Below are 26,729 nucleotides of genomic sequence, written 5' to 3'. Positions count from 1 at the left end.
CGCCACCCTCTGTGCATGTGCACGCGCGCGCGCACACACACACACACACACACACACACTCATCCACAGATTCACACTTGTAAAAGCAAACTCATACACACACTCTCACCAATTCACAACACATCCCCACACACCCAGATACATATATCCAAACACACATTCACCCACTCATGCAACCTGACACTCACATACTCACACACACATCCACCCACAATTCATTCATGGACACTCACACACTCACACACACTCACCTGCCCTGATCCATGCACTCACACCAAAGCAACTCAGACTTAATTTGTTTAATATATTGGTTCCAATTACAGCCTCATTTGAAAAGGATTCTGCATCTAAAAACCAACCCACCAACATTAAGCCACCCATTAGAAAGCTTTCCAGGTCACAGACATTGACGTGGGAGCGCTGCCGGGCAGATATTTGCCAGGGACCAACAGACAGTCTGCAGCCCACGCTTCCTCTCCAGCTACCTCTCTACCTCTCTAAGGGCCTGGAGACCTCTGACTGCACTTCCTACACACAGGCTTTCCGTTTCTCTGATGTGGGCATCTTTTCTGTATTTTCTGCCTTGGCAGTAAAACCCTCCTCTCAGAATATCAGATTAGGGTCATGTCTTCACACAGCATCTAACCCCATTAACTCATTCTCTTGGAAGCAATGCTAGAAATGGCTGAGCAATAAATATGCACTGCCGACCACACAGGTGAGACGGGCGCTTGGCACAGAGTCTGGAGCTGGTAGGTGCTCGATAAAGGTTAGTTTCACGAACGTACGAGGAATGTGGAATGATAGCTCGTGTGTGTTGAGCCCTCGCTGTGTCCTGGGCACCAAGTACTTTACCTGCAGAGCAATGGTTTTTACCCTGGCTGCACAGAATCACTGGGGAGATTTTTTAAAAATACTAATGTCCTAGGCCCACCCCCGGAGATGCTGATTCACTTAGTCCAGGAGTGGCCTGGGCACCAGGTCCCCGAAGGATGCTGACTCACAGCCCCCAAGTTCTTCACAACAACCCCACTCTTGCTGTTCCCAGTCCACAGATGAGGGAACAGAGGCACAGAGAAGTTAAATAACTTGCCCAAGGGCACACAGCTATCAGGTCACAGAAGTGGCAATTTTAGACCGTTATCTGTCTGATGTGAGGAGTTGAGTGTCCCTCTGCTCCTCTCTTCTCCAGGAATGTCCCCTCAACACAAGGCTGATCCACTCCGGGGAGCACACCGTGACTGTCCCAGCCCTCAGTGACCTGGGGCCCGTCTGCCCCTCTATTCCTATTGCCGTGCTGCTCCTCCCTGCTGCTCTTAGCATCAACACTCAGCACCTCCCTATCAGAAATGGGGCTCTGCCACCAGCGAAGGACAGTCTCTCATGGGTTTTATCTTCCAAGCAGATCTGGGAGGGAACTGGGCAGCCACTGCTCTCATCTTGGCTGACCTGACATACTTTCCAAACTGGGAGAAGGGTCTCCAAGCAGCACAGTGTGGAAGAGGAAGACTCTGCCAGCTCAGGCTTCAGATCCTAGCTCGGCATTTAAAAGCTGTGCAACTTTGGACAACACACTTCACCTCTCTGAGCCTCAGTTTCTACATATGTGACATAGGAACAATGCCACCTACTACAGGGGAGAGTTTTGAGAATAACCTCATATAATGGACATAAAATACTAAGCAGAGAGCCTAGCCAAGCAAACATCAATAAAGCACAATGGTGGTTGATATTGTGATTATTGTCAATGATATTAGCCTTTTTTATCTCCCCTGAACAATTGTCTATAATTGCCGAGAAAGGTAGTTGTGTGCAATTTTCCCTCTGGGTCTCAGTGTTCTCACCTGCAAAATGGGGTGATATGATGACCTCCTTCAACTAAGTTGTAGTGAGGGTCAAATGTAGGTCTGAATGTAGGAATGCTTTGCCAAGTGTAGCCTGCTCAGGTATAAGGAACAACTGACATGGACAGAGGGTTCCAAACAGGTGTCTGGGGGCTGAGAGTGCTGTTTTCCCCAGATTAGTGAAATTTCAACTTGCTGAAATGCTATATGGCCAACGTTAACTTCTTAAGCAGAATTTCCTGCCCCAGCCCGGGAATGGCTTGAAAATGGGGCTGACAAAGAGAAGGTGGAATTTGAAAACGAGTTTGGCACCCCTACTCCATCCCTTCCTGGCCCCAGGGCAAGAAGCTATGGTCAGGCTAACTACAGCTGCAGGAAGAAACATCAACTAAACAATGATAATAGTGGTCAATGCTCACTGTAGTGACCTCTGAAATGACAGGTCGATGTTCTAAACCCTGGAACCTGTGAGTGTGACCGTATTTGAAAGAAGGGTCTTTTGCAGATGTAATTAAGGATCTTGAGAGGAAGAGATCATCCTGGATGATTCAAGGGGGCCTTAAATCCAATGACAAGTGTCCTTATAAGACACAGGGGAGACCTGACAGACAGAGGGGGAGACGACGTGATGGTGGAGGCAGAGACTGGAGTGATGCAGCCATGAGTCAAGGAACGCTGACAGCTCCCAGGAGCTGGAAAAGGCAAAGAAGGATTCTCCCTTAGAGCCTCCCCAGGGAGGGCAGCCCTGCCGACACCCTGATTTTGGACTTCTGACCTCCGCAAGTTTACCAGTTTGTGGTCACTCATAATAGCAGGCAAGGAAGCTAAAACATTCATTGCTTCCTGTACGTCAAGTCCTATTCTAAGTGCAGTACTCGGACTGTGTCATTTAATACTCACAATAATCCAGCGAGAAAGGTGTTCTTATTACCTCTATTTTATACATGAAGAGACAGAGGAGCAGACGGATGACGTCACATAACCAGTAAGTGGCAGGGACCAGACGTGGACACAGACAGCTGGGGCTCATGCTCCATAGCCCATCTGCTTAACCACAACACCAAGATTCTCAAAGTATGCTTCCTGGACCAGCAGCAGCAGCAGCCCCACTACACATACAACCTGCTACACATACAAATTCTGCCTCAGAAACCATGCAATGGGATTCAGTACCCTGGGCTTTAATGAGCCCTCCAGGTGACGATGCACTCTTGAGTCTGAGACCTACTGCCCTATGAGGTGCTGGTGAGGTGAGGGTGGCGGCCTAAGACTTGAGCAGAGGACAGCAGTGGGGGATCACGGAGTAGAAGACGGAGCAGGCAGCGAGCAGCAGAGAAGTCTGCTGCAGGGATGGAGGCCCGGGCACAGACCCCAGCAGGACCCCAGCTGAGATGGAGCTTCCCTCTGATCACAGCACAGTCAGGGCAAACGAGCTAATTCCCAGACAGGCCGATGGGAGGCTGAGTCCCCTTAGTGACTAGATTCCCCTGATTGACAACAGGAGGGCCCTAGAGCTTGGGGTAGGGAGCAGCCAAGTGGCCCCAGCTGCGGGATGGAGGCCAGCAATCTGCGGGATGCAGAGAGTCTTGGGAGGTCCAGCCCAGGGGACCTGGGCATGTCGGTGAGGGACCTGCAGCCATGAGGAAGCTTGTGGCCTCCAAGGGAGCTGCTCCCAGAGAAAGTCTGTCCCAAGCAGGAAGAACCCACACCCAGAGGGGTGGTGACAGCTACTTTCCTTGCCTCCCCAGCTCCCCCTTGCCCTGCCCTGTGCTCAAGGGGCCTGAAGGCTCCAGAGGAGTCCACTCCAGTCACACTGGAAAGCTGGGCCTCAGGACTGACTTCTAAATGCCTCCCAATGAGTCACTCCATCCTGCCAAGAAACCCCTCCAGGGTAAGTTTCCCAGGAAGCTCCAATTCCTCACTACTCTGTTATTATCTGTTTATTTGCCAGTGTCTCCCCCAGGCCTGTGAGCCCTTTATGGGGCAGGCATCATCTGTTTCTTGTTTATATCTCCCAACTTCATCCCCACTCCTCTAGCACAGGGCTTGCCTGGGTTAGGCAAAAATTGAGCATTGAAGGAGGAATGAATGAATGAGCTTAATGGATCCTGGAGAACGTGACCGTATGCCTGTCTGGCCCATCATCTTTATTGTCATCAGTACATACAGTCGGTACAGTCTCTGTCATCAATCACAAAGAACGCCAATGAGTGCCAGCTGTTGTCATGGCCATCCCACCAGCACCACTGAGCTCAGTGCTCGCTCAGTAGTCTCGCTCGCATCTGATCCCACTGTTGAAGTATAATATAGTATTAATAGCCACACAGAGGCCTGATGGTAAGTTCTCTGAGGGCTGCCATGTTCCATCCTTTTGGCTGACCCTTAAGCAGGAGGACTCTGAATGACCAGTCTTCTGAGAAGTGCCTGCCCTTAGCTCTCACCCACCGAGATGAGAGTCCGGCTCTAAGACATACTGGCCTCTTAGACTTCAGACTGGATTCCAGCTGCTCCACCCACCTCCTCTCCAAAAGAAGGGTCTGGGTGGGGACTGTGAACAACAGATGCTTCTTACACTCTGTTAGGTTCTTGAGGTTTGGCCTTGGGGAGGATGCTCAGTCTATCTGGGAATTAGGGCACGAGCTGGGGCCACTGGGCAAGAAGGGATGGGACAGGCCAGCCCTGGAGATCCTGGGAGCAGAAGGGTAAGATTCCTGCTCCTCACTGCATCCCCCACCCCCACCTCCAGCCCCACGAAGTAAAGCATTGTGGTGGGAGGGGCATCAATGGTGGGAGAAGCTTGGAAGTAATCCTGGAGCTTTCTAAGTCTCTAAATGAGGTATGTCCTTGGGTATTTTTTGAATTCTTTGTCATAGTTGACACCACATGAGCCATTAAGTGTCTTAAAGAATTGCTAACCACATGCATTGATTCAGTCATAATTTACATTGTACCAGCCCCGAGAGAATGAGGCCACAGGGGAGGATGGGTCCCGGAAGAGGAGGCAGGAGCGGACCTCCCTGTCTTTCACTCTATCCTGGTCCCAGTCGAGGGTTCTGGCATTGTTCACGACCAGCATTGGGCCTGGGCTAGACTCTGGGAGATCAAGAGGACTCAGATTCTGGTCCCTGAGTAGCTCTCAGCCTAGTAGAGGGGGCAAGACACCAATACAAAGAGCCCTGGTACAGATGCCTGGACTGAAGAATGGGGCGATAGAGGTGGGCCTGGAAGGCTTCTTTGCACAGCTGAACGTGGTGGAATGAGCCCAGCATAAGCAAACCCATGGAGTTAGGAAAATGAGGGGTATGTGAGTGGTCCTGGGGGATGAGAGCAATGAGACTCTTAGGTAACCCCTAATATTAGAGCAGAAAGGAGAAACTATGAATCCAGATAAATACAGATGTAGACGGGTGAAGCCAGCATCAGCTCATGTAATCTCAGGACAATTTGATAAGGTGGGGACTACTGCCCTCCCATTTTGCAGATGAAAAGACTGAGGTTGAATGCAATCAAGGCCACAGAGCTGGTAACTGGGGTCACTGAGACTCACACATGAGTCATCTGAGGTCCTTTCCAGCTCTTTCCACTCTTAGTCACTTTTTCATTTGGGAGACGGGAGCCAGATTAGGGAGGGCCTTGAATGTCAAGCCAAGGAGACTAAAATTTATGCAACAGGCAATGGGTGCCTTGAAAGGTTTCTGAGGAAGTCTGCCACTGACCATTTTAGGAGGCATCACTGCTTCACCTCGAGCTACTGCCCCGGCAGTCAGGCCCCTTCCTTTCTCTTGCCAAGGAGAGGGTGGAATTGGGCGATTTGGAATGTGGAGCGAAGGCGGGAGTTTGGCAACAGCAGGAGACATACGTTCCTGCAGCCTCTCAGCGCTTGGCATGTTATGCCCTGGGCAAAATCAAGCTGCCCTGGGGACGGCCCGGGGCGTCCTAACAGATGCACTTGTGTGAACTCAGTGGGGCAGAGAAGCAGCCGGCAGAATGAGCTCATGGCTTCAGCAGGCACTGTGAAATCTCGCCTCCACTGACAGGGCTGCTGGAGGCCTAGAGAGTTGGGGTCACCTTCAGAGCTGGGAAGGACCTCCATCCAGCGTCCCCAAGATGAGAAAACTGAGGCCCAGACTGATGATGTCAACTATCCAGGCCACTCTCCCCCATCACCATAAAGAAGGTGAGGATGGGAAGGTGCTTGGTACACAGTAGGTACCTACTATGGGAATGAATGTATTCACGTCTGTAGTAGGGGCCTCTGGCCCACACATATGATGACTCTATGGGAGTCTAGTTTCCATCTAGTAGGGGAAACAACACACAAAACTTACCCTATAGCTGTTACCAAACACACTGCTTCTTTCTACAGATCTTCCTGCTCAGCTGTGCAGAGACCTGCTCTCTGCAGGATGTTGGAGCCCCATTTGGCTCTGAAATGGGATGTGAGTTTAAGGGAACAGCCAGAACAGATGGTGACCCTGAAGTCATATTTTGAAACAGGCTGACTCTTGTTTAATCTAGATGAAAGTACAGCTTGATGGCCTCCAAATGTTTGCTGGAGGAAGAGCCTGTGCACCTCCAGAGTAATGAGAGCGAGAATCAGGCCTTCCAAGACGGGTACCCAGGAGATGACCCTAACTGGAGACCCGAAACTGATGGTGACCTCCAGGGGACCCAAGGAGGATGAGCTTGGAGCCCTGCCCAGCTGATGCAGGGGAAGGACACGGAATTCTGTGCCAGGGAGACCTGCACACCGGACCTCATCCATCACTTACTAGCCAGTGACCTTGGTTCCTTAACTGCTCAGTTTACGTTTCTTTCTCTGACACAGAGATGACAATACCCAGCTCTCAGCGTGGTGGCACAGGGTAACGTCAGGTGTTGAGCACATCTTGTTCATCTGCTCATTCATTCATTCACAAATAATCTCAAGCACCAGCCACCACGTGCCTGGCACTGCTAGTGTGTGAGATTCATGGGTGAACAGGACAGATGTGTTCCCTGCCCTCCCGGCGTGTAGGCTCCAGCACTGAGCTCCTGGCTGGGCAGAAGAATCGCTGGAGGGCTTTAGAAGACTGATGCCTGGCTCCACCCTAGTCAGGATCTCTGGGGACGAGGCCCAAGCCTCAGTATGTTTTAAAGGCTCCCCAGAGATGCTGTTGTACTCAGGGTGAGGTTCACTGTTTTGGGGAGAGCTCTTTTCCACCAAGGGCTGGCCGTCTCAGGCTCTACGCTGAGCGCCTCACACAGCCCAGGAAGTAGGACAACATGTCTACACACAGCAGCACTTGGGAATTTGAGGGCAGTGTGATACCACCCATCTGGACAACAGAAGGCCCAGTTCCAGACGCGGTTCTCCTCTGTTTTAGCTGCATGACTCTCATCATGTCCCTTGTTCTATCTCAGCCTCCATCTTCCCATCTGTAATTTAGGAGATTCAGAATAGATGATCCCCAAAGTCCAACATTTTCAGGGTCCTCGAGGTTCCCAATGGGTTTTGATGGGAGCAAGGTGTTTGGGAAACCTGAGAGCCCAGTCAGAAGGGAGCTTAGGAGCCCCAGCTAGCCAAGAGGCATGAATGGTCAACTGTGCCTTCTCCCACAAGGAGCCACTATGCAGCACAGACCACACTGGTAGGAGGCTGCCTCCAAAGGGCGATTTTTAGAAGAAACCTTGAACTTGAGTGGGACTGGCCAGTCTCCCACATGGTTATGTATGAACAGCATTTTTCACATTCCACCCAACCTTCCCATCATGCACCCTACACATTTATTCCTGGAAAGGTAAATGCAAATCGAGAGAGGGACACTTCTTACAGCCACGAGCGCAAACACACACACACACACACACACACACACACACACAGATCTATTCATTCAGCTAGCATTTATTGAGCACCTGCTGTATGGCAGCACTATTCCAGGCACCAGGGATCCAGCAGTGACAGAGAGACAAGTTCCTTCCTTCCCTCATGGAGTTGACAGTTCTAGCAAAAGGGCTGAGGAGAGCAGTGACCTCCAACTTGTCAATTGCAAAAACACATTAATAGCCTCTTCTGCACACAAATGTGTCAGGTAACTATTGATGGAGGAAATGTTTACACAAGAATGGATTCTGGCACCTGCTACAATAATTCCAAGTCTCCCGTCAACAGTTGGGGACCTCAAATCTGTACATAACATCATCTCTACTAAACCATCCTACCCTCAGAGAGAGGGGACCCTATACTTGAGGGCCTGAGTCTAGCCAAATGTGGAAATTTAATTAAAGCCTCCTGCTTTATCTTTAAAAGCACTTAAGTTTCGCAGTCTACTCTATACTAGTTGTGAGCTGTTTAATATAAAAATATTCTAATTTCCCAGTTGTTACTAGACTCCCCTAGTTACCAAACGCTGAGTAAAATGGATGAAGGAACTAAATAATGTGGCTTTGCATGCCGCTGTCACACAGCCAAGGACCCCGAGAACACCCAGCTGGAGAAGCAGGTCTCTAAATGAATGGCCAGAATGGGAGAGGATAATGCATCACCCATCTTCCACCATCTCTAAAGGAATTGCTCCCCGTGTAAAAACATCTAAAAACTTACCACCCGGGTTACTCCCCCTAAGACCTCTCTGTCCCCTGGCAAGAAAATTCTGCATTGTGCTTGTGGGTGCAAGTTCTGAATACAGAGATCCAGAGAGAGACAAAAATCAGAAGAGATAATATCAGATCTGAATAAGCCTCAGAGTGGGTCCAATTCCTTCATTTCAGAGACAGGAAGAAGCTTTTCAAAGGCAAGACTAACTCGAGTCTAATGGCAAGGGTAATTCTTGGAATCCTTTCCCCATGTGACCTCCCTGACCTCTCAGCCAGACAGCTAGGATGGCCTGGGAGGCTCTGGGTGGCCGAGGTAGGACCAGAGACTCTGCGTCGGCTCAGGGCTCTGACTGCAGCCTTTCTTCCCTACCATTTTATGGCAAGTCTCTTACCTACACTTTTCTTGGGCAACACTAAGGTAGAGACCCTGTGCCCCTGCCTGAAGCCATTAACTCTCAGGTAAGTAGAGGCAAGAGCAGAGCAGAAAGGAGCACCCAGAGGCCCTCAGCCCATGGACCCTGGGCTATGAGCACTGGGCAAGACCCAAGGGACACTGGAAGCCAAGGCGCTCACCCAGGACCAGACTCGGGAGAGCAGCTACAGAGGTTCTGTTTTCATGCTTGGAGACCCCCACCCTCCAGTCCAGCCTCTCCCTCAGCCTCCCCTCCCTCACCATGCTCAGAGCAGCGTTAACGGCTTGGGACACACACGGGCAGCTGCTTCCATCCTCTCCTCATCCTGTTGCTTCTCTCTGGAACATTCCACTTCTCCTTTAACCCACCAGCCTCACCCACTTTCCTGGCTAAATCTAGTCACCCCTCAGATCTCATCTGAAATGTCACTCCTTGAGGAGACTTTCCCGACACCACAGTACAGATTAGAGTGGCCAGATGTTTGTTTCATAGCTCCCTGTACTTCTTCATAACACTTTTTATGGTTCATAGATATTTATAGAGTTTTTGGTACAAACTTTTACTAGTGTCTTTGTCCCTCTGCAGAGTCTAGGCTCCATGAGGGTGGGAATCATGCCCAGAATGTACCACACTGCCTTGCAAACAGTAAGCAGTTAATAAATATTTATTGAATAAAAGTAAATGAACAAATGAATGAATGGAAATCCTAGCAGGCTATGACAGGCAGGATGGACATTTCTACCAAGAAACTTTGGCATTAATTCTATCCAACCCACACACCCATGCCTGCAAAGTCCTTGCTTAGCTCTATTTCACATTTCCCGGATAATAGGAATTATCGGATTTTGGCTGTTTACCTCCTTCCAGTGGAAGGTCAATGATTCTGAACTCTAAAGATGAATGGCATTGACCCAGCACTCCCCGTCCTTGGAGAGATGGACTTGCACGTGAATTCTGATGGAACAAACCAGGGTCAAGCAATGCTGAGAGAGGCCACGAGAGGGTTTGGGGACCACGTCAGTTAGCACTGAGTTTGAACCTCATCACCACGACTATTCCCCTTCACTGAGGGCTCATGGTGTGCCAGGTACCGTGCCAAGAGCTTTGGGGACATGACTTCATGTACTCACTGCAAGAACTCTGAGACAGGTAGTATTATTTTTACTCTACAGATGAGAAGACTGAGGCTGGAAGAGGACTAGTAAATTGTCCAAGGTCACCAGCTAGTACATGCAAAGCCTAGAGTCAAACCAATCCACCTAACCCCATAACCCCAGCACTTGACCACCAGGCTACAAGCCCCATGTTGCCCAGGGGCCTGGGTGAGCTGCAGATTCTGATGCAGCAGGTCTGAGCCGGACCTGGGACCCTGCCTTTCTAACAAGCTCTCTGGTGGTGCCGAGGCTGCTGACACAGGGACCAGACTTTGATCACTAACTCTAGAAAAGAGAAAAGGAGAGAGGGGATTTCAACAGGGTGGGGAGAGTATTCTGGAATGTGGGGCAGCACTAGCAAAGGTGGGAGAAGGGAACATACTCAGTAAATTCAGAGACCAGTTCAGGGTAGCTGGAGCCAGGGCACCAGGAAGGATGGGAAGGGAGAATACGCCTGGAGCTCCAGCCTGAGGACAGTGGAATTTAAGGTGTTACAGAAAGCAGGGAAGGGTTCTAAGAAGGATGACTGCAGTGAAGATGCGCTAGAGGATGGAGAGACGAGAGGTCTGGGAGCCGCTGTGATGGTCCATTAGTGAGTGTGACAGGCCTGAACCCAGTGGAGCACAGGGATGGAAGGAAGAGACTGCAGGGGCAGAATCAGTTTCTTTGAAACAAAGCTACAGCACTCTTTCCAGGTGCTAAAAATTTCTCAGCCATCCCACGCACTACAGCGACAGAGCAGAGATTACAAATCTGCAGGCAAATATAAACTTAGGTGCACTCAGTTCCAACAAAGTCTCAGATAAAACCACACTTAGAAATGGGACCCACCAATCAGTTCTTCCAACTGGCCAGAGTCTCCGTAGTGACCCAGCCTTTTCCTCTCTTTGTAGATTAAATATCTGAGTCCAACAGTGGAAGTCACTTGGTCAAGCTTCCCACAGAGGGCCCAGGCCCCAGGAATCCTACCACTAGGTCAGTGCCATGCACCTTAGAGCGCTTCCTCCAGCAGAGAAAATGAAGACATTCAGCTATAACTTAATATCAGCCCAAGCCTGCAAATATTAAACAAGCAAAACCAACCTATTTCTTAAACTGGAAGTTCATATTTGAAAAAGGGATTGGGGGAGACCCTGAAATGGAGCCATCTACCCTAGACAGTTAAACCTGAAACAAAATTAGAAAATGTGTCACATGGAAAAACTGCAGTCAGAAATGGTTTCTTTTTTCCCTCCCATTTTCTTTCTGTGGGAGAGTGAGTAATTTGGCATTTTAACTAGACAGGGAAAGAGAGCAGCTGTGGGCTCCATTTTGTACAAACACACACAGTTGTAGGGCACAGTCCTGTATCCTGACCCGTGGACCGGGATGTCAGTGAGGGATGGGAATGGGGCTGAGTGCTGCTGGGTTGAATCACCTCCCCCAACTGCCACCAAGTTTGGGCAAAGTGAACTCAGATATCCTAGAATGTTCATGCTAATCATGCTTTTTAGGGTTCACTTTGCCCCAACTCATTCATTTCTTGGATAAGGAAACTGAGGCCCAAAGACAGACAGCGATTTGTCCAAGGCAAAAAAAGGGCAGGGGAACATGAAAGCTGAGCCCCCGTCCAGGTTTCCCCTGTGCCTTCCTATTGCCACACTTGTCTCTAGTGTACTGGGGCCCCTCTGTGGCTGGTGGTGACCTGGATGAAGCAGGCTTCCACTGGGTTATTCGTTCAACAGGCATTACCTGAGTTCCTGCCAGAGCCAAGCATGGTGCTAGGTACTGGGGGAGAAAAAACTCGGTCTGGACTCTCAGGGTGTCCCCACAACATCCCAACCACTCTGGGGGCTGTGTGGTTTGAGATCGGGCTGTGAGAACAGGTATTTTGGGAGATGAGGCACACTGGTAGGACTTCAGAGCGTCTCAAATGCCATGCTAAGGAGTGTTAAAATTATTTTCTATGGCTGCCATAACCAATTGCCACCAATGAAGTAACTTAAATCAACACAAATGTACTGCCTCACTGTTCTGTAGGTCAGAAGTCCAGCACAGATCTTACCTGGATAAAAATTAAGCAGATCGTGCTCCTTTTTCTGGAAGCTTCAAGGACAAATCCATTTTCTTGCTTTCTCCAGGTTCTAGAGGCTGCTTGTATTCCCTGGCTTTGGGCCCCTTCTCCATCATCCACAGCAGCAAAGACAACTGGTCAAGTCCTCCTCATGTTGCCTCCCTCTGACCTCCTCTCCTGCCTCCCTCTTCCACTTTTAAGGGCCCTTGTGACTACACTGGGCCCATCTGGGTAATCCAGGCTCCTCTCCTTTTACGGTTAGATGACTATTAAAATCAGTTCCTTCTGCAACCCTAATTCCCCTTTGTCCCGTAACCTAATGTATTCATAGGTTCTGGGGATTAGGGTGTGGACACAATTGGAGGGCCAGTACTCTGCCCACCACAGGTGGTTGGCATGGGAAGATGCAGAGGCTTTTAAGGCAGGGAGTAGCATATCAGAGCTGGTTTCACAGTGCAGCTCAAACTTTAATGTGTGTGTGAATCACCAGAGATCTTGTTAGAAAGTAGATTCAGAAAAATTGCATCTGTGAGTGGGACTGGAAATTGTGCTGCTCTGCTAAGTTCCCAGGTGATGCTGGCATTGCTGGTTGGTGGTCCACACTGGAGAAGACTCCTGTGGCTGCAATACGGGGTGGGTGGGTGGGTGGAGAGAACAGAGGCCACGTGCTGCATGCTGAAAATAAAGACAGAATAAGCCAGGCACTGAGACTGTACAGCCAGAAGGGGAGAAGCAGCTGGCTGACCCAACTTCAGGTAGTTTTGTATGTGACTCTGTTGAAACTGCCTGGATTTAGGTTCAGTTTGTCATCAGCTTTTAGACTCTCTGTTCTACAGGATGCAATGGTTAGAACTTTCTGGCACTAGAAAAGCACACCTTCACTTTTCTTTCATGAAATGTATTCCATCCCTGACGTATCTGTTATACCCAGCCCCTGCTCCTACCCCACTTTGACTCTTCCACCACCACCATCATCACCATTACCACCATCATCACCATCACCAGCACCAGCACCACCACCACCATCACCACCACCATCATCGTCACCACCACCACCATCACCACCAACACCAACACCACCATCATCACCACCATCACCACCATCACCACCAACACCACCATCATCACCACCATCACCACCATCATCACAGTGGATGGCTGCGGGGGGTCTCCCAGCAGAGCTGGAGACTCACATAGACTCTGCTATGGTCCAGGGTTCCTACTGCCGGGTTTTCACTAAGATTGCCACAGTCCCAGGCTTTGAATGATTCATTCATTAACGTATTCAAATGTTCATTGTGTCTGTTCGTTGCCACGACAGACGCTGAGAAAACATGGATAAATAACATAGGGTTCCTGCCCTCAAGGGACTCACAGAGATGCAGGAGCAGAAAGGAAAGAGATACTGAACTGGGTTTCACCAATTACGGGTCCCATGCTTCTTTCGTTACTCTTCACAGTAGGAATTATTGTCCCGATCTACATATAAGGAAAATTAGGATAAGAGAGGTCCCTGGCCCCAGGTCACTCAACAGGAAGTAGCAGAATTGAGGTCTGAACCCAGGACATGGGATCCCAGAGCTCCCTCTGGGGTCCGGTGGCAGCTCTGCCACTCACCTGTGCCACAACCACAGACAGGACCTGTCCTTTCTGGGACTCAGGATCGCCACCTCTGAGAGGAAGCCGCTGGACCGTATGGCTTGTTCTCAACCCTGGCTGGACTTAAGATTTGCACAGGGAGCTTTCAAAATCTGCCAAAGACTGGACCCCAGATAAATTAAGAATCCTAGATGTGGGGAGGACTGGTCATCAGGTTCCTTTTGAATCCCCACAGTGATTCTAAGGTGCAGCCAGGATTGAGAACCAACAAGTTCCTTGTGACCTGAGCTCTGGCATCATAACTTCCGCAAAACCCTCTTCTCCCCTAGCCCAATCACAAGGCATGTGTCAAATGGATGAATGAATACTTGGGAGGAGAAAGGAATCCCTGACTCCATTCAGCTAAGGACAATTTGGAGCAGTAATGCTGGCACTGTCCGTTTAGCTGCTGTCATTTTTTCCTTTTGGTTAGGCAAAGGTGGGGTGACCTAGATATTCTCAGAGACTATGCCTTTCCAAAGAATGCAATGAAAGTCTTAAAAAAAAAATGTGGAGGCACTAGATCCAATAGATTTTTTTTTTTTTAGGAATTTGTGCTTGGAGATAATCACAGAAATGGTCAAACACAGAATAGGGTCATCACAATAGTGTTTATGCTAGTGAACAACTGGAAACAGCCTAAAGGCCTAAAAGAGGCCGAGTTTAATTATGGGACATCCACAGAATGAAATACTATTTCATTTACAAAGGATTTAGGGAAGAACATTTAACATTCTAGAGGAAGTGTCTAGATGATCGTTAAGGGAAAAAAAACACCAAGCAATAAAATACAGTGTACAGAATGATCTATTCACATTATAACATGTGTGCACATTTAGGCATGGAAAATAAATTTGAAAGATGGTCCACCAAATGTTCGCAGGGTTTATCTCTGAGTCATGAGATAATGTGTGACGTTTTTAAATGTCTTTTTTTTCTGACCTAAATTTTTACAATGACTATTATTTTTATTATCAAAATCTTTTAATGTAATTGAAAAAAATTAACCTCCTCTTTCAGAGCTTGCTTACCTCCCTCTGCCTCCCCCAGCTTCTGGTGGAAGTGGACATCCCTACTTCAGTGATGTAGAGGCTTGCTTGTACCTGCATTAGGACACTCAGGACAAGCTCCATAGCATTCAAGCCAGCTGCTGCACACTGGTCTCTACTACTGGATTGTGAGTCCCTCCAGGATGGGCACTGGGTCCCATGTGGCTCTTTAGTCACCCCACCACCCACCCCAGAGGGCCTCAGAGAGAGCAAGCTGCCAGGAAACAGGGGAGGAAGACAGAAATCTGTAACTGTAGCCAGAACACAGAACAGGGCAGGCAGATTTAAGGACCTCAGCAGACGTTTCCCTTGGGAGGAGGCCAGGTGCAAAGCCCCCCTGGTGGTGGAGGGGGCTTTTAAGCTGGGCCCCATTTGAACTCCTCAGTGATCGGAGGGCTGCTCCCTGCAAGCCAGACTACAGCCAAGCTCCCCAAACCCAAAAAAGGAGCTCCCGCAACACCTGAAGTCAGGGGTCCTGCTCACGCAAGAGAGATATCACGGCCCTCAGAACAGTTTTCTACCCTGCCCAGTCCTTTAAGTCATCCACGGCAGGGAACAAGTGTGAAATGGACTGGATAAAGCTGGGTTAAATTGGATTGGATTGGATTAGGCTGGGTTGGGTTACATTCAGTTGGGCTCAGTTGAGTTGACTTGATTCTGGTAGGGGATAAGGGGTAGGCTGCACTTATTAGGGAACCTAGGCCTCACGTGTTGCCTCATTAGATCTTGCCCAGGAAGAGGTCTGGGCCTTCCCCAGGTTCTGCTCTAACCCGAGACTTTTTTCTCTTGAGTTGGGAGAAGCAGAGGAAGCTGGTCAGTCAGTCAGCAAACCTGGCCCCTCCCAACACCTCTGACCCGTCTCTACTTCACAAGTCTCTGTGTCGACGGCAATGGCTCAGGTCCCACAATCTGCTGCTCTGGCTTTGAAGCCTTAGTTGCTCATCTGTTTTCCTTACTGCATATTAATGTCTTAAATGAATCTTTACTGTAAGATGGCCTCCCTTTTTGTAACCCTCACCTACCCACCGACCACTACAACACTCCCAGTATCCAGTCATACCATGGAGATTTGATTAAATCTCATGTGATTATCATTATGTGTAAATCAATCTATGCTAAAGAATTTATGGCTTAATGAAAGAGGCAGGGGTAACTTCCAAGCCTTACCAGATTTTAAAACATATTAAAAAGCAACAATTATCAAGACCATATGGAATTTTTTAAAACAACACATATGCATAAGAAAGTGACAAACAGAATAGAGATTCCAGGAAAAAAATTTATATCATTAAAAGAAAAATTTTATATGATAGGCAGAAGCAACACAATAATGGAGCAATATTTCACATTTTAATTAGTATTTCAGGACATCCTGGGTACCACTTTGGAAAAGAACTGATTTGAGAATACACTCTCATAATCTATGTAACTGACCTAATCTGTGGTCCATTTTAAATGGATCACACTGTAGACATTCAAAGAAAACTCAAAAATAAGCTCATATATTTAGCTAACACAGAAAAGATAAATGTACAACTTCTGACAAAATGAAGGTTTTCAGGAATAAGATGAGTGGGCATAAGCTAGAAAATAAATTGTTTATACAATTAGATGAAATGAAAAAAAAAAAAGATCAAGAGCAGAGTAACATCAGTATAAATTCTAGCCTAACTAGTTATTAAAGTTATTAAAGAAAAGTAAACTAAAAGCCCCATAATGTACCCTGATTACTTAGCCATGGCCACTCTACAGTTGGCAGAGCCATAGAACTGGGATGACTTAGACACTGCAGAGGACATGGTAAACTGGCACATTCTCTCTAGACTACAGGCTGGATCTGCCCACCCATTCCCTCTTGGATTCACTGGAAGAGTCTGGGGAGTGCCAGCTCTGCCCCAGGTCCTGTGCTAGGTTCTGGGATTCAGAGTTGGACGAGGCAGAGTCCTTGCCTCGCGGAACTCCGAGTCGCACGGAGGCAGATGGTGCTCATAGCCCAGTCTGAGAAGCCTCCACACTGAGAGATAGTGATACACAGTGTGAGCCCAGAGCAGAGACATCCAACATGCCTGGCAGAGCAGGAGGGCTTCCTAGAGAGGACTCTTAAAGGATGAATGAGGCGGGTGCCAGGTGAACAAGGGGAAAGGCATTCTCCAAAAGGGACTGGCCCACACAAAGACACAGAGGTGAGACATCGAATATCTTACCCAAAAACATGCCAGTGGTTGGTGTGAGCCCAAGTCAAGAGGGATTTTGTGTAAATGCAGACTCAGAGGTAGGTGGAGACCAGACCACAAAGGGGACTTGGAGGCAAGGGGTATGACTCCACCCTAGGTACCCCGAGAACCCAGCAAGATCAATTCAACTAGGAACCAGCATGATTCGATTGTATCTTAGAACGAATCACCTAACTATATAATAAGAATGACCCAAACAGTTCTGTTCTTTGATGGGCAAATCTGCTTGGGGGAACCTAGTCAAAGGAAATAATCCAAAAAGAAAACAAAGGTCGTTTGTCTGGAGATGTTCCCAGCAACACCATTTATCATAATGACAAGATGGCCAAAGTCCAAGTGGCCAACTCTGGACACATGAGGCATGACCAACACCCTCAAGGTCTCTCCTAGGAATGAGAAAGAAATAAACATACTGACAGTACAGGGGGAGAGTGGCTGGTGCCTGGGAGACAGATGAAAGGCAGTGAGGGTTTAGTGATGAGAAAGCTCAGCTGGGGATCTAGTGAAGGCAGTCTGGAAGAGGTGCTATTTAAGCTGGGAGGTAGGATTAGGCCTCAAAGAGAAACAGAGGATGAGAAAGTATACTCTAGAAGGGGAGATTAGTTTACACCTTGTGCAAAGTCCAGGAGACTGCAAAATCTCAACTACACAAGGGGAGCTATGAGTGATTCAATGTGTTGGGGTGTTCAGCCTTCACTCTGCTATAAAACACATAAGCAGAACATTATGCCACCACAGGCAATCCCAACTTTAGAGAAAACCAAAAATTTAGCCAGTAATTAAAACATTACAATCATTTATACTCATCACAGCTTCTAATGGTATGTGAACAACAGTAGTGCACTACAGGTTGGGGCATAGGTAAGGTGGGAGGCCAGTGATGTGAAATCTTAGGTGTGATTCACCTGTTTCTCCCTCACTTAGGAAAGCACATCAACTGGCCACGAGCAACAGTGAGATGATTAGAGGGAAAATCTGAACCTGCTCTGATTAGTATTCAGAATTTCCCCCAGAGAAGATCTACAAATGGCCAAGAAGCACAAGAAAGGATGCTCAATATCATTAGTCATTATTGAAATGCAAACCAAAACCATAGTGAGATACCACTCGGGGATGCCACTAAGACGGCTGTAAGCTAAAAAGTGGAAAATAAGCGTTGGCATGGCCATGGAAAAACTGGAACACTTGTACACTGCCGGTAGGAGTGTAAAGTGCTTCAGCCACTGTGGAAAACAGCTTGGGAGTTCCCCGAAACTTAAGTGTGGAGTTAAGGCTCTAAATTCCACTGCTAGATATATACCCGAAATAATTCAAAACAAATACTCAAATCCTTGTACACAAATGTTCATAAAAGCACTATTCATAATAGCCAAAAGGAGGAAACTACCCAAATGTCTCCATCAATAGAAAAATGGATAAACAAACTGTGATATATCCATATAGTGGAATATTATTTGGCCATAAAAGGAATGAAGTACTGATACATACTACACCATGGATGAACTTCAGAAACATTAAACTAAGTGAGAGAAGACAGACACAAAAGGTCATATATTGTATGATTCCATTTATATGAATTATCCAGAATAGGCAAACCCATAGAGACAGAAACCAGTTCAGTGGTTGCCATGGGCCAGTGGAGTGGGGATGTGGTAATGGAGAGTGACTGCTTAATGGAAATAAGGTTTTCTTTGCAGTGATGAAAATGTTTTGGAAGGCAGCTGTGCTCACTACTATACCACCAACACCTTTGGAGTGATGAAAATGTTTGGAACTAGAGATGATGGCTGTACAACAATGTAAATGTACTAAATGCCACTGAATTGTACACACATAAATGGCTAGTCTTATATGAATTTCTTCTCAATAAAAAAAATCAGGATATCTAAATGTCCAATAAATATAAGAAAAGGATATCAATCTAATAGTCAGGAAAATATAAATTAAGACTACAGTAAGATTCTAATATGTACCCATTAGAAAGGCTGAAATTAAGCCCAGTAACGAGACCAAGTGCTGGTGAGGATGTGAAGAAATAGACTTTCATACCAGGTTGGTGGCTGTGAACCTTGGTACAACCATAGTTGAAGGCATGCTGGCTTGTTCATCTGGAGGATTTGCACACCCTGTCACCCAGCACTCCCCTCCTAGATGTAGAACCAACAGAAATGTGTGCCTATGTGCACCAAGAAACATGTACAAGAAGGTTCAGAGACATGCTACAAATATTAGCCCCAAATGGAAACCACCCAAATTTTGAAAAAAATGGACAAATAATATACAGTAAACTAATACAGTGGAATATTATGCAGCAATGAAGATGAATTAACTACAGTCACATGCAATAGCATAAATGAATCTCAAAACTAATATTCAGTGAAAGAAGCCAGATACCAAAGAAGACATTCTGCATGTATAACGTTCAAAATCAAGAAACTTTAGAATTTGGGGATACATGCTTAGGTACTAAAGTTATTTTTTAAAAGTAAGGAAGCAATCACCATAAGACTCAAGGTAATGGTTATCTCTGAGCAGAGGGAGGGGATAATCACAGCCAAGGGGCACAGGAGAGCGTCCAGGGGCTACCCATTTTCTTGACCTGGTTATGTGAATGTTTGCTCTGTAGGAAATCATTGGGCTGTACTTTTGTGTACATTTTTCTGAATGGATGTTATATTTTACAATAAGACAATTTCAAGAAAAGGAAATAATTTGCACATACCAGTATTTTGTTATCAGAAACAAATTACTTATGACATCACTGCGCCTGTCCCCACAACCTCTTTATCTTCTAAAATAGCAGGCATTCCAGTGACACTGTAACTTTAATAGGTCAGCCATCACTCATTAGGGGCACAAGGATCGATGTGGGGGACAGGGTCCCATTGACAAAAGTCTCTTTAAACAGGGTGGGCCAGGAAACCCTCGGGAGCTGAGAAGCCTTGAGACTCTGGGCCTCATCAGAAGCAGTTTCTGGAGTGATTGTGAGGTTTGGATGAATGAAGTAAGAATGTATCACATCTCTGCCCCCAACGTATGAAGTGGTTTACAAGTGTTAACCTTATTAATTTGCATGCAAGATTTGGTTTGCAGGAGGATATTTCACCAGTCTAGAAAGATTCTCTTCTGAGTCCCAGAGAGACACTGAATAGTCATCTGTTATCTATCGGTTGCAAATGGCTCCCTCCAGGCCCTTTCCAGCTCCTGAGGGTTTCCTGGCACTCCCTTTTTACATTATGGATGCGAAAAGGACTTCCTCTGTGTTAGAAGAACAGCCCTGACCTGTCATCAAGGGATCCAGCCTACAAACGCAGAAGGAAAAAGAAACACCAAAAATTTCTTTCCCTAGAACCTCCTTCCTTTTGGGGGTAAAAGTTTGCAACAAAGTCCACAAAAGACCACAGAACCTGAAGCTGCCCTCTGCCGCTGAGTTGGCAATACCCTATATCACATGCAAAATTGCAGCGTTCCAACATGGGCCATGGTGCTGAGAAGCCAAAACTGCACTCCAGCTGCCCTTTCATCTGCAAGAAATGCCAGGCTGGATGCTCTGGCAGGAAAAGCTGTCATCTCGTTTGGGTCTTGCGCCCAAGGAGACAATAGTCTGGGCTGTCCCAGACTTCCTCCCTCACACGAAGAGTTAACCACGACCACCCAGGAAATCCTCAGTTTCCTTCAGAGTGGTTGTTCCCCGCTTCTCCCCACACACTTTTTACATTGAGACTGTGTACTAACCTCTTAAATCCGAAAGAGGTCAGAGGCTACTTGGAGAGCATAGTTCTCCTGCAAAGCTGCTTGGGGAAAGAGCTGAGCAGGGTGGGATGGGAACCTAGAGATCTGGGCCCAAGTCCTGCCTTTTGCACAGGACAGTTCTTAAGCCTCTCTCACCCTGAGTGTCCTCTTCTGTAAAAATGCCTGCTCTCCAACACAGCTATTGGGAGGATCAACCTGCAGTTTCCATCATTTTATTTTGTGCCCAAAATGTGCCATGGTGGGGAAAGTATGTTATTTCTGATATCGCTTTTAGTCTTCATAGCATCTCTAGGAGGAAGGGTGATCTAAGTATTCCCCTTTTTCGGATGGGGAAACTGAGGTACAGAGTGGTGAAATTCATTGCCCAACAGCACCTAACCCAGCCACATCTTAAATCTATTTTACCTCAGACCCCAGTAGTCACACAACCGCCTCTGGGTCGTGAGGGGTCAGGGAGTAATGCCTGGCAACAGAAGACACTACAACCCCTGGTTCCCAGTCCAAAGCTCTCTCCATCACCCAGGCAGCCACTGCCCGTGATGGATGGGACTCTCCACATAACTCAGGGCTAAGTTAGGCACCAGAGAATTCAGTCCAGCGCCAGGTGTCTCCGCTAGCGCTCATGCTTCCGCACCTGTGTACGGAGTGGGCACCATACCTGCACTTACAATCCGCCAGCCAGCACGCAGGACCTGAGCGCGGGCGCTAGGTGAGCGGGAGCTAACTGTCCCCTCAGAGCCGCTGGCGCTGTCCCTGTGCTTCTAAAGTCCGTCTCTGCCGCGCCTAGCTCAGACACCTCGGGTGCCCGGGCAGTGCTCCACCCGCTCCAGCCGCCCAGAGACTCGCGTTCACCCCTCGAACCCCCTGCACCGCCCGGGGAAGCCGCGGCAGGACCGCTAGTGCGTACCAAGCGGCGAGGACTCCCTTTTATGTCCAGGAATGAGGCGCGCACCGCAGCCGCGCCCGCCGCCCAAACCAACTTCCCTGCGGCACGAAGGCAGCCGGTGCCACCCTCAGGCTGGGCCGCTTACCTGTCGTGGAGCGGGTCCAGGTGACAGCATGGAGAAGCGCGGTGACCGAAAGCAGCAGCAATAGGCACCGGCACGGCGCGTCCCTCCTGCGAGGAGTGGCCGAAGGAGAGAAGGTGAGGCGGGCGGAGGGGCCGGGGGGCGCCGGGGCGTGGGGGAAGCGAGTCCTACCTTGGCGCCATTTCGCAGGTCCGCGAGCCCCCTGAGGGCACCGGGCCGCCCAGCTCCGCCTACGGCGACCTGGCGCTGCGCGCGGGCCGCTCACCCTTCCTGACGGGAACAAAGACAGCGCTGGGCAGGGGCAGCGGCGGCGGCGGCGGCGGGCAGGATCCCGGCCCGGCCCGCGCCCTGAAACTCGACTCCGCCGCGCCCTGCGCCACTCCGCGCGCCGCGCCGCGCCGCGCCCCACCTCGGGCAGCGCCGCAGCGGCGCACTCACGCCCCGGGGCTCCCGGCCGCGCCGACAGCCTGCCCACGCCCCTTTCCCCTCAATGGACGCGCGCCCGCCGCTTCCACCCCGGCGGCCTTGTGTAACCGAGAGAAGCCCCGCGTCTGGGCTTGTCAGGGTCAGCGGGACATTGCTCCCTCCAGCCCTCACGTCTGGCCCTGTCCAGGCTGCCCCGCCGCCGACAACGAACTTTTTCACGGACCAATGGAATCCTCCGACCAGCCCAGGGGGGCTGGAATCGCGGTGATTTCCCTAAATGATGACGAAGAAACTGAGGCTCAGACACATAGAGCGAATGTCCCAAGGTCACACAGCTGGACTGGGATCCTGACTGCTGTGTTCCGCCCTGCACGCCTGACACACAACTCCCTTGAATGCCCAGGAGTGGTCCCGTTTGGGGGTTATAAGTGATATATGTATAAATAAATGCAGCCAAGGGAATCCTAATAAAAACTTTAAACATATCTAATATTCCAAGGTTTTCCTCTTTATACCTTGTCTGCACCACCACCAGAATATAAGCTCCAAGAGGACAAGAATTTATATTTGTTTTGCTCTGTCTAAAATAGTGCCTGATAGTAGGAGAGGTCAATAAACATTGGATGAATGAAGAAACACACTTCTTAGGTGAGACATCGCTCCAGGCACTGTGATGACCCAAGAGAGATGAACCAGTCTCAGCCTCCAACAGTCATGGGTGGTGTACCTGGGGGGAGAGGGAACAGGGGGCCATCAGTTTCACCTGTACAGAGCTTAGCACAGGACCTGTCACTGGCTAAATCCACAAATGGTGGCTTTTTATTATTACAATTACCACCAGGCCCAGTAGTGTAAGATATATGTGGGAGAGGAGGCACCACTGAGATCTGGATGGTTCTGGACAGACCTGGGAGGCCCAGGGGCCTCTCCTCCTGATACACCAAGTAGTCACAGTGGGCCATGGCTCTGTGGTCAGTTCCTGGTTTTCATTTCTAGAGGGCGAGTCACCTCCTGCAATGACCCTCATTTCATAGATGAGGAAGCTGAGGTTTAAAATGTGCCCTATTGCAGTACCACTTTTCCAGGGCTGTTATGGGGATTGATCGTTATGGTAAAGCATTTAGCACAGGGCCTCAGACACAATCAAAAGTCAATAAATGTTAGCTACTATGTCCATCCCCAACCCATCTCTGCAGGGCTAACTCAAATTACCTTTTCACTTGGCAGGTGGTGACTCTACAGGTGGAATAGATGGACTCTCAAAGCCACCGTTCCACATTAGGATCATTACTTCCCTTTTTTAGATGAAGAAATAAAAAGGCAGGCAAGGACAGGATTTGCCCAGCTTCACTCTGTAGCTAGGGCCAGAACTGGACTGGAATCCAGGCTCCTGATCTCCTGGCCAGAGCTTCCTTTGGAACCCTCACTGCCTCTGCTGGCATTAACCCTTTCATGCCTGAGTGCTCCTTATCTCCAATGCAATTTTGCTCTCAGGGGTAGGGAGTGGGTCTAATCCTCTTGTTAAATGACAAGTAGTATGACTGAGTGGTGAAGAGCCTGAGTGTTGGCATCTGTCATGCACTCAGGCTCTTCACGCCCTAGCTACAGAGTCAGTGTACAGAGTGCACAGTTCTCTGTCCACTGTAAACTGCTATATAGACGTGTCAGGTCTGCCATCAGTGCAGACAGTCTTCAGAAAAGAAACACGCAAACAAACAATCAGCGTGGCCTGAGGAAGAAAGGAGAGGCTTCAATATGGTAGTGAAGTTAACCCAGGCTCTGGGGTCTGCAGAGGGTTTGGGGGGCAAATAGGTTGGAGGAGAGAAGCAGCCAAAACAGCTCTAGAGCTCAGATGGCCCCACATGGAACTAACACACAGGGCAGAGTACTTTCTAACAAAATGGTCCCCTTCAGGTTTCTTTCTTATTCTGTTCCTAATTTCTGTGGATATGAATTCTCTCCCACTTGCAGCCATGCTCTGCTGGACATACTTTATTTTATTATGAATTACTAACCATAAGGCATTTGCTTTCTTAGTTCTATATTTTTTAATGCTTATAAAGTACCACATCAGCTGGGAATATAATTGACTTTCTTAGAACTATAATTCTGTATTGCTTCGAAAGAGTCACATCAACTACAATTATATAACAGCTCTATTGTTCTGTTTGACATTTAAAACCAGAGGTTGTGAACTGGTGGCCATGGGCTCAATTTGGCCCACAGATACGTTTGGTTCAGACTGCCTGGTGTCAACCTCCAAATTAAATTACTTAGCAATACGTTTGATAATTAGTTAATTTTACATTAAAATCTGGATTTCTGGTGTCTTTTTAAATTTTTGGAAAACCTGGCAACATGGGGCCTGCATTCCTTGTGCTGGTGATTGATTTGTATCGAGAAAGGGGATGCTGCCTTCAGTCAAGGCCATGTTCTCCAGTCTATTGTGGTCCCCACCATCCCGATTGCTCCCCAACACCAAGGCTAAGAATCACTTGCCATTTATCATCACATATACACTTCTGCCTTTTCTCATAAGAAAAAAATGGAATAGGTTGCTCATGTCTCTGTTAAAAATGGGGGGAAAGATATATAAATGGGGGGGCATGTTTCAAGAAAGATGTGGAAGAACATATTTCTACATGTTTCATATACAAATTAAGTATATCTACATTGGGAAAAAGTGAAAAGTAAAATGATGAAACAAACTTGGTCCCCCTCAGCTGTGCATGTTACCTGATGGATGAAGGAATAGCTACATTTTGATTGGTGGGCTTGATTGTGGTCCAATTTATCAGTCCAAGATCCAAATACATAAGGCAGTAGTTTCCTTTACTACTCTGGCAGGGAAGCCCTCTGTGCACGTTTCATATTTTGCTGGTTCTATGTAAGTATCTGCTAATATCCAGTTCACTGGAATATAAAGGTAAAAGTCCCCAAAGCACATTTCTTCTCTGAAATGACTAGAATTAGATGCACGTTGATATTGTTAATTTTGTACCTATTTCATCTGGGAAGCCAGACCAGGCTCCTAGGTAATCAGGGCTCTCATTTTAAAGTTGGGCCAGGAGGTGGGAACTGTGAACTCAGACTGATGGAGAACAGGGCGGGTGTCCGGCCTGGGAGCTGAAGGGGGACCAAATGGTCCCAGCTGCCTGTGTGGGAGGGATGGGGGCAGGATGCCAAGCCAGGCATTTTGCCTCCTGCCAGACTGTGTTTTGAGGGTTTAAGCGATTTCCTTCTATTCAATATGATATTGTAGAAATAGCCAAGAGGAAGCTTTGTGTCATACTGGAGCTGGTCTAAATTGTTTACCACAGCTTTAGGACAATCTGCGACATCGGGAGGTGTGGAGACATGAGGACCTATGTCCCAGATTTTCTAGAACTCAATTAAATTAATGGTCCGTTCCATTTTCCTATAAACCACCCAAGTGTCCCAGGAAACTCAGTCTCCAAAAGCATTCTCCAGACTGTCTCAAGCAGCTGGAAGGGGCACAAAAATCAGTGAGAAACCTCCCAGGTTCTGGTTTGGGATGAAGTTACCAAGCACATAGTGCAGGTCTTTCTGAACCTATTTCTTCAGGACGTGGGGATAACACCTCCCTTGTGCAGCTGTGGTGAGAAAGTTCACAGGAGACACTTGTATCCTCATCTGGTTTCAGGAGTAGAAAAAGCAGAATAGACCCAACTAGCTGACTGGAAAAGAATTTACTGGCATATCCAGAGAAAAGGGCTGCCTTTTGGGTAATCAAGAGAAAACAATGACAGTTCAATCCCACAACTGCCTTCTACCCAGGACGCTTTTGTTCCGATGAGCACCTTGATGTATTTGGATATGCAAAAAGGGACCGGGGCTGAGAAAAGCCAAGTTGTTCTGCATAAGAGATATGAAGACAAAAATCTGAGAGGACAAAAAAAAAAAGGTCGGGGGGGGGTGTCAGGCACCTCTTAGGGGCTACTGCCATCCCCTCTGCCTGTATCCTTCACATGCACTATAGGCAAGGTCATCCAGCTGCTAGCAACTGCTTCCCTTCACCTGAGCACTTTGTCTGCCTGCCGGACCCTGCTCTGCCTGCAGCATAGCAGACTGGAAGTGCTGGGGAATTAACTCTGACACCCAGCTGCTCTCAGCCAACGGCTGACTGGAGCTGATGGATAAAAATCTCAGCTCCCTTTTCCAATGGGTGGGAACTTCTAGACACCCAGAGTCAGTCCCTTGCCCCTTACCCACACTGAGCACCTCTCCCTTCCTGCCCCAGGGATGCTGCTGATGTCTGACACAGGGCGTAATTCACTCAGCCCCAGCAGCCTGGAAGGGCAATAGAAATAACACCTCATGAAGCCAATTTTTAGCCAATGGAAGCCAACAAATACATTTTTCCTCCTTCTTCTCCCAGATGCACTGTCCTGAGAAAGTCACTTATAAGGCATCTGAGAGATGCTCTCACAAGACTGAGTAATCAATCATCTAATGCCTTTCATTGGTTATTCCTCTTTCCCTGCCTCACTCCCCTTTTCTCTACTTCTGCTCCCTAGAATTTTACTACCTAATACCAAAG

At 48.2% G+C, this 26,729-nt stretch overlaps 1 protein-coding gene across 6 annotated transcripts in view; it reads right to left on the bottom strand.

Moving 5' to 3' along the window:
• COL15A1 (collagen type XV alpha 1 chain) overlaps positions 1 to 26,729 on the bottom strand; it is a 153,329-nt gene that overhangs the window by 74,454 nt on the left and 52,146 nt on the right. The window contains exons 1-2 of one of the 6 annotated variants that reach the window (XM_031450083.2): positions 21,914 to 22,675; positions 21,746 to 21,831 (exon numbers count right to left, since the gene is read on the bottom strand). The exons of the other annotated variants lie outside the window; for them this stretch is intronic. Coding sequence (XP_031305943.2) covers positions 21,746 to 21,831; positions 21,914 to 21,924 — 97 coding nt within the window. The 5' untranslated portion in view covers positions 21,925 to 22,675. Of the gene's footprint in view, positions 1 to 21,745; positions 21,832 to 21,913; positions 22,676 to 26,729 lie in introns of those variants that run through there. 6 annotated transcript variants of the gene reach the window in all.

Source organism: Camelus dromedarius, chromosome 10 (genome assembly GCF_036321535.1).
Source record: "Camelus dromedarius isolate mCamDro1 chromosome 10, mCamDro1.pat, whole genome shotgun sequence".
NCBI classification, from domain to species: domain Eukaryota; kingdom Metazoa; phylum Chordata; class Mammalia; order Artiodactyla; family Camelidae; genus Camelus; species Camelus dromedarius.
This window is presented reverse-complemented; position numbering and strand designations above follow the sequence as displayed.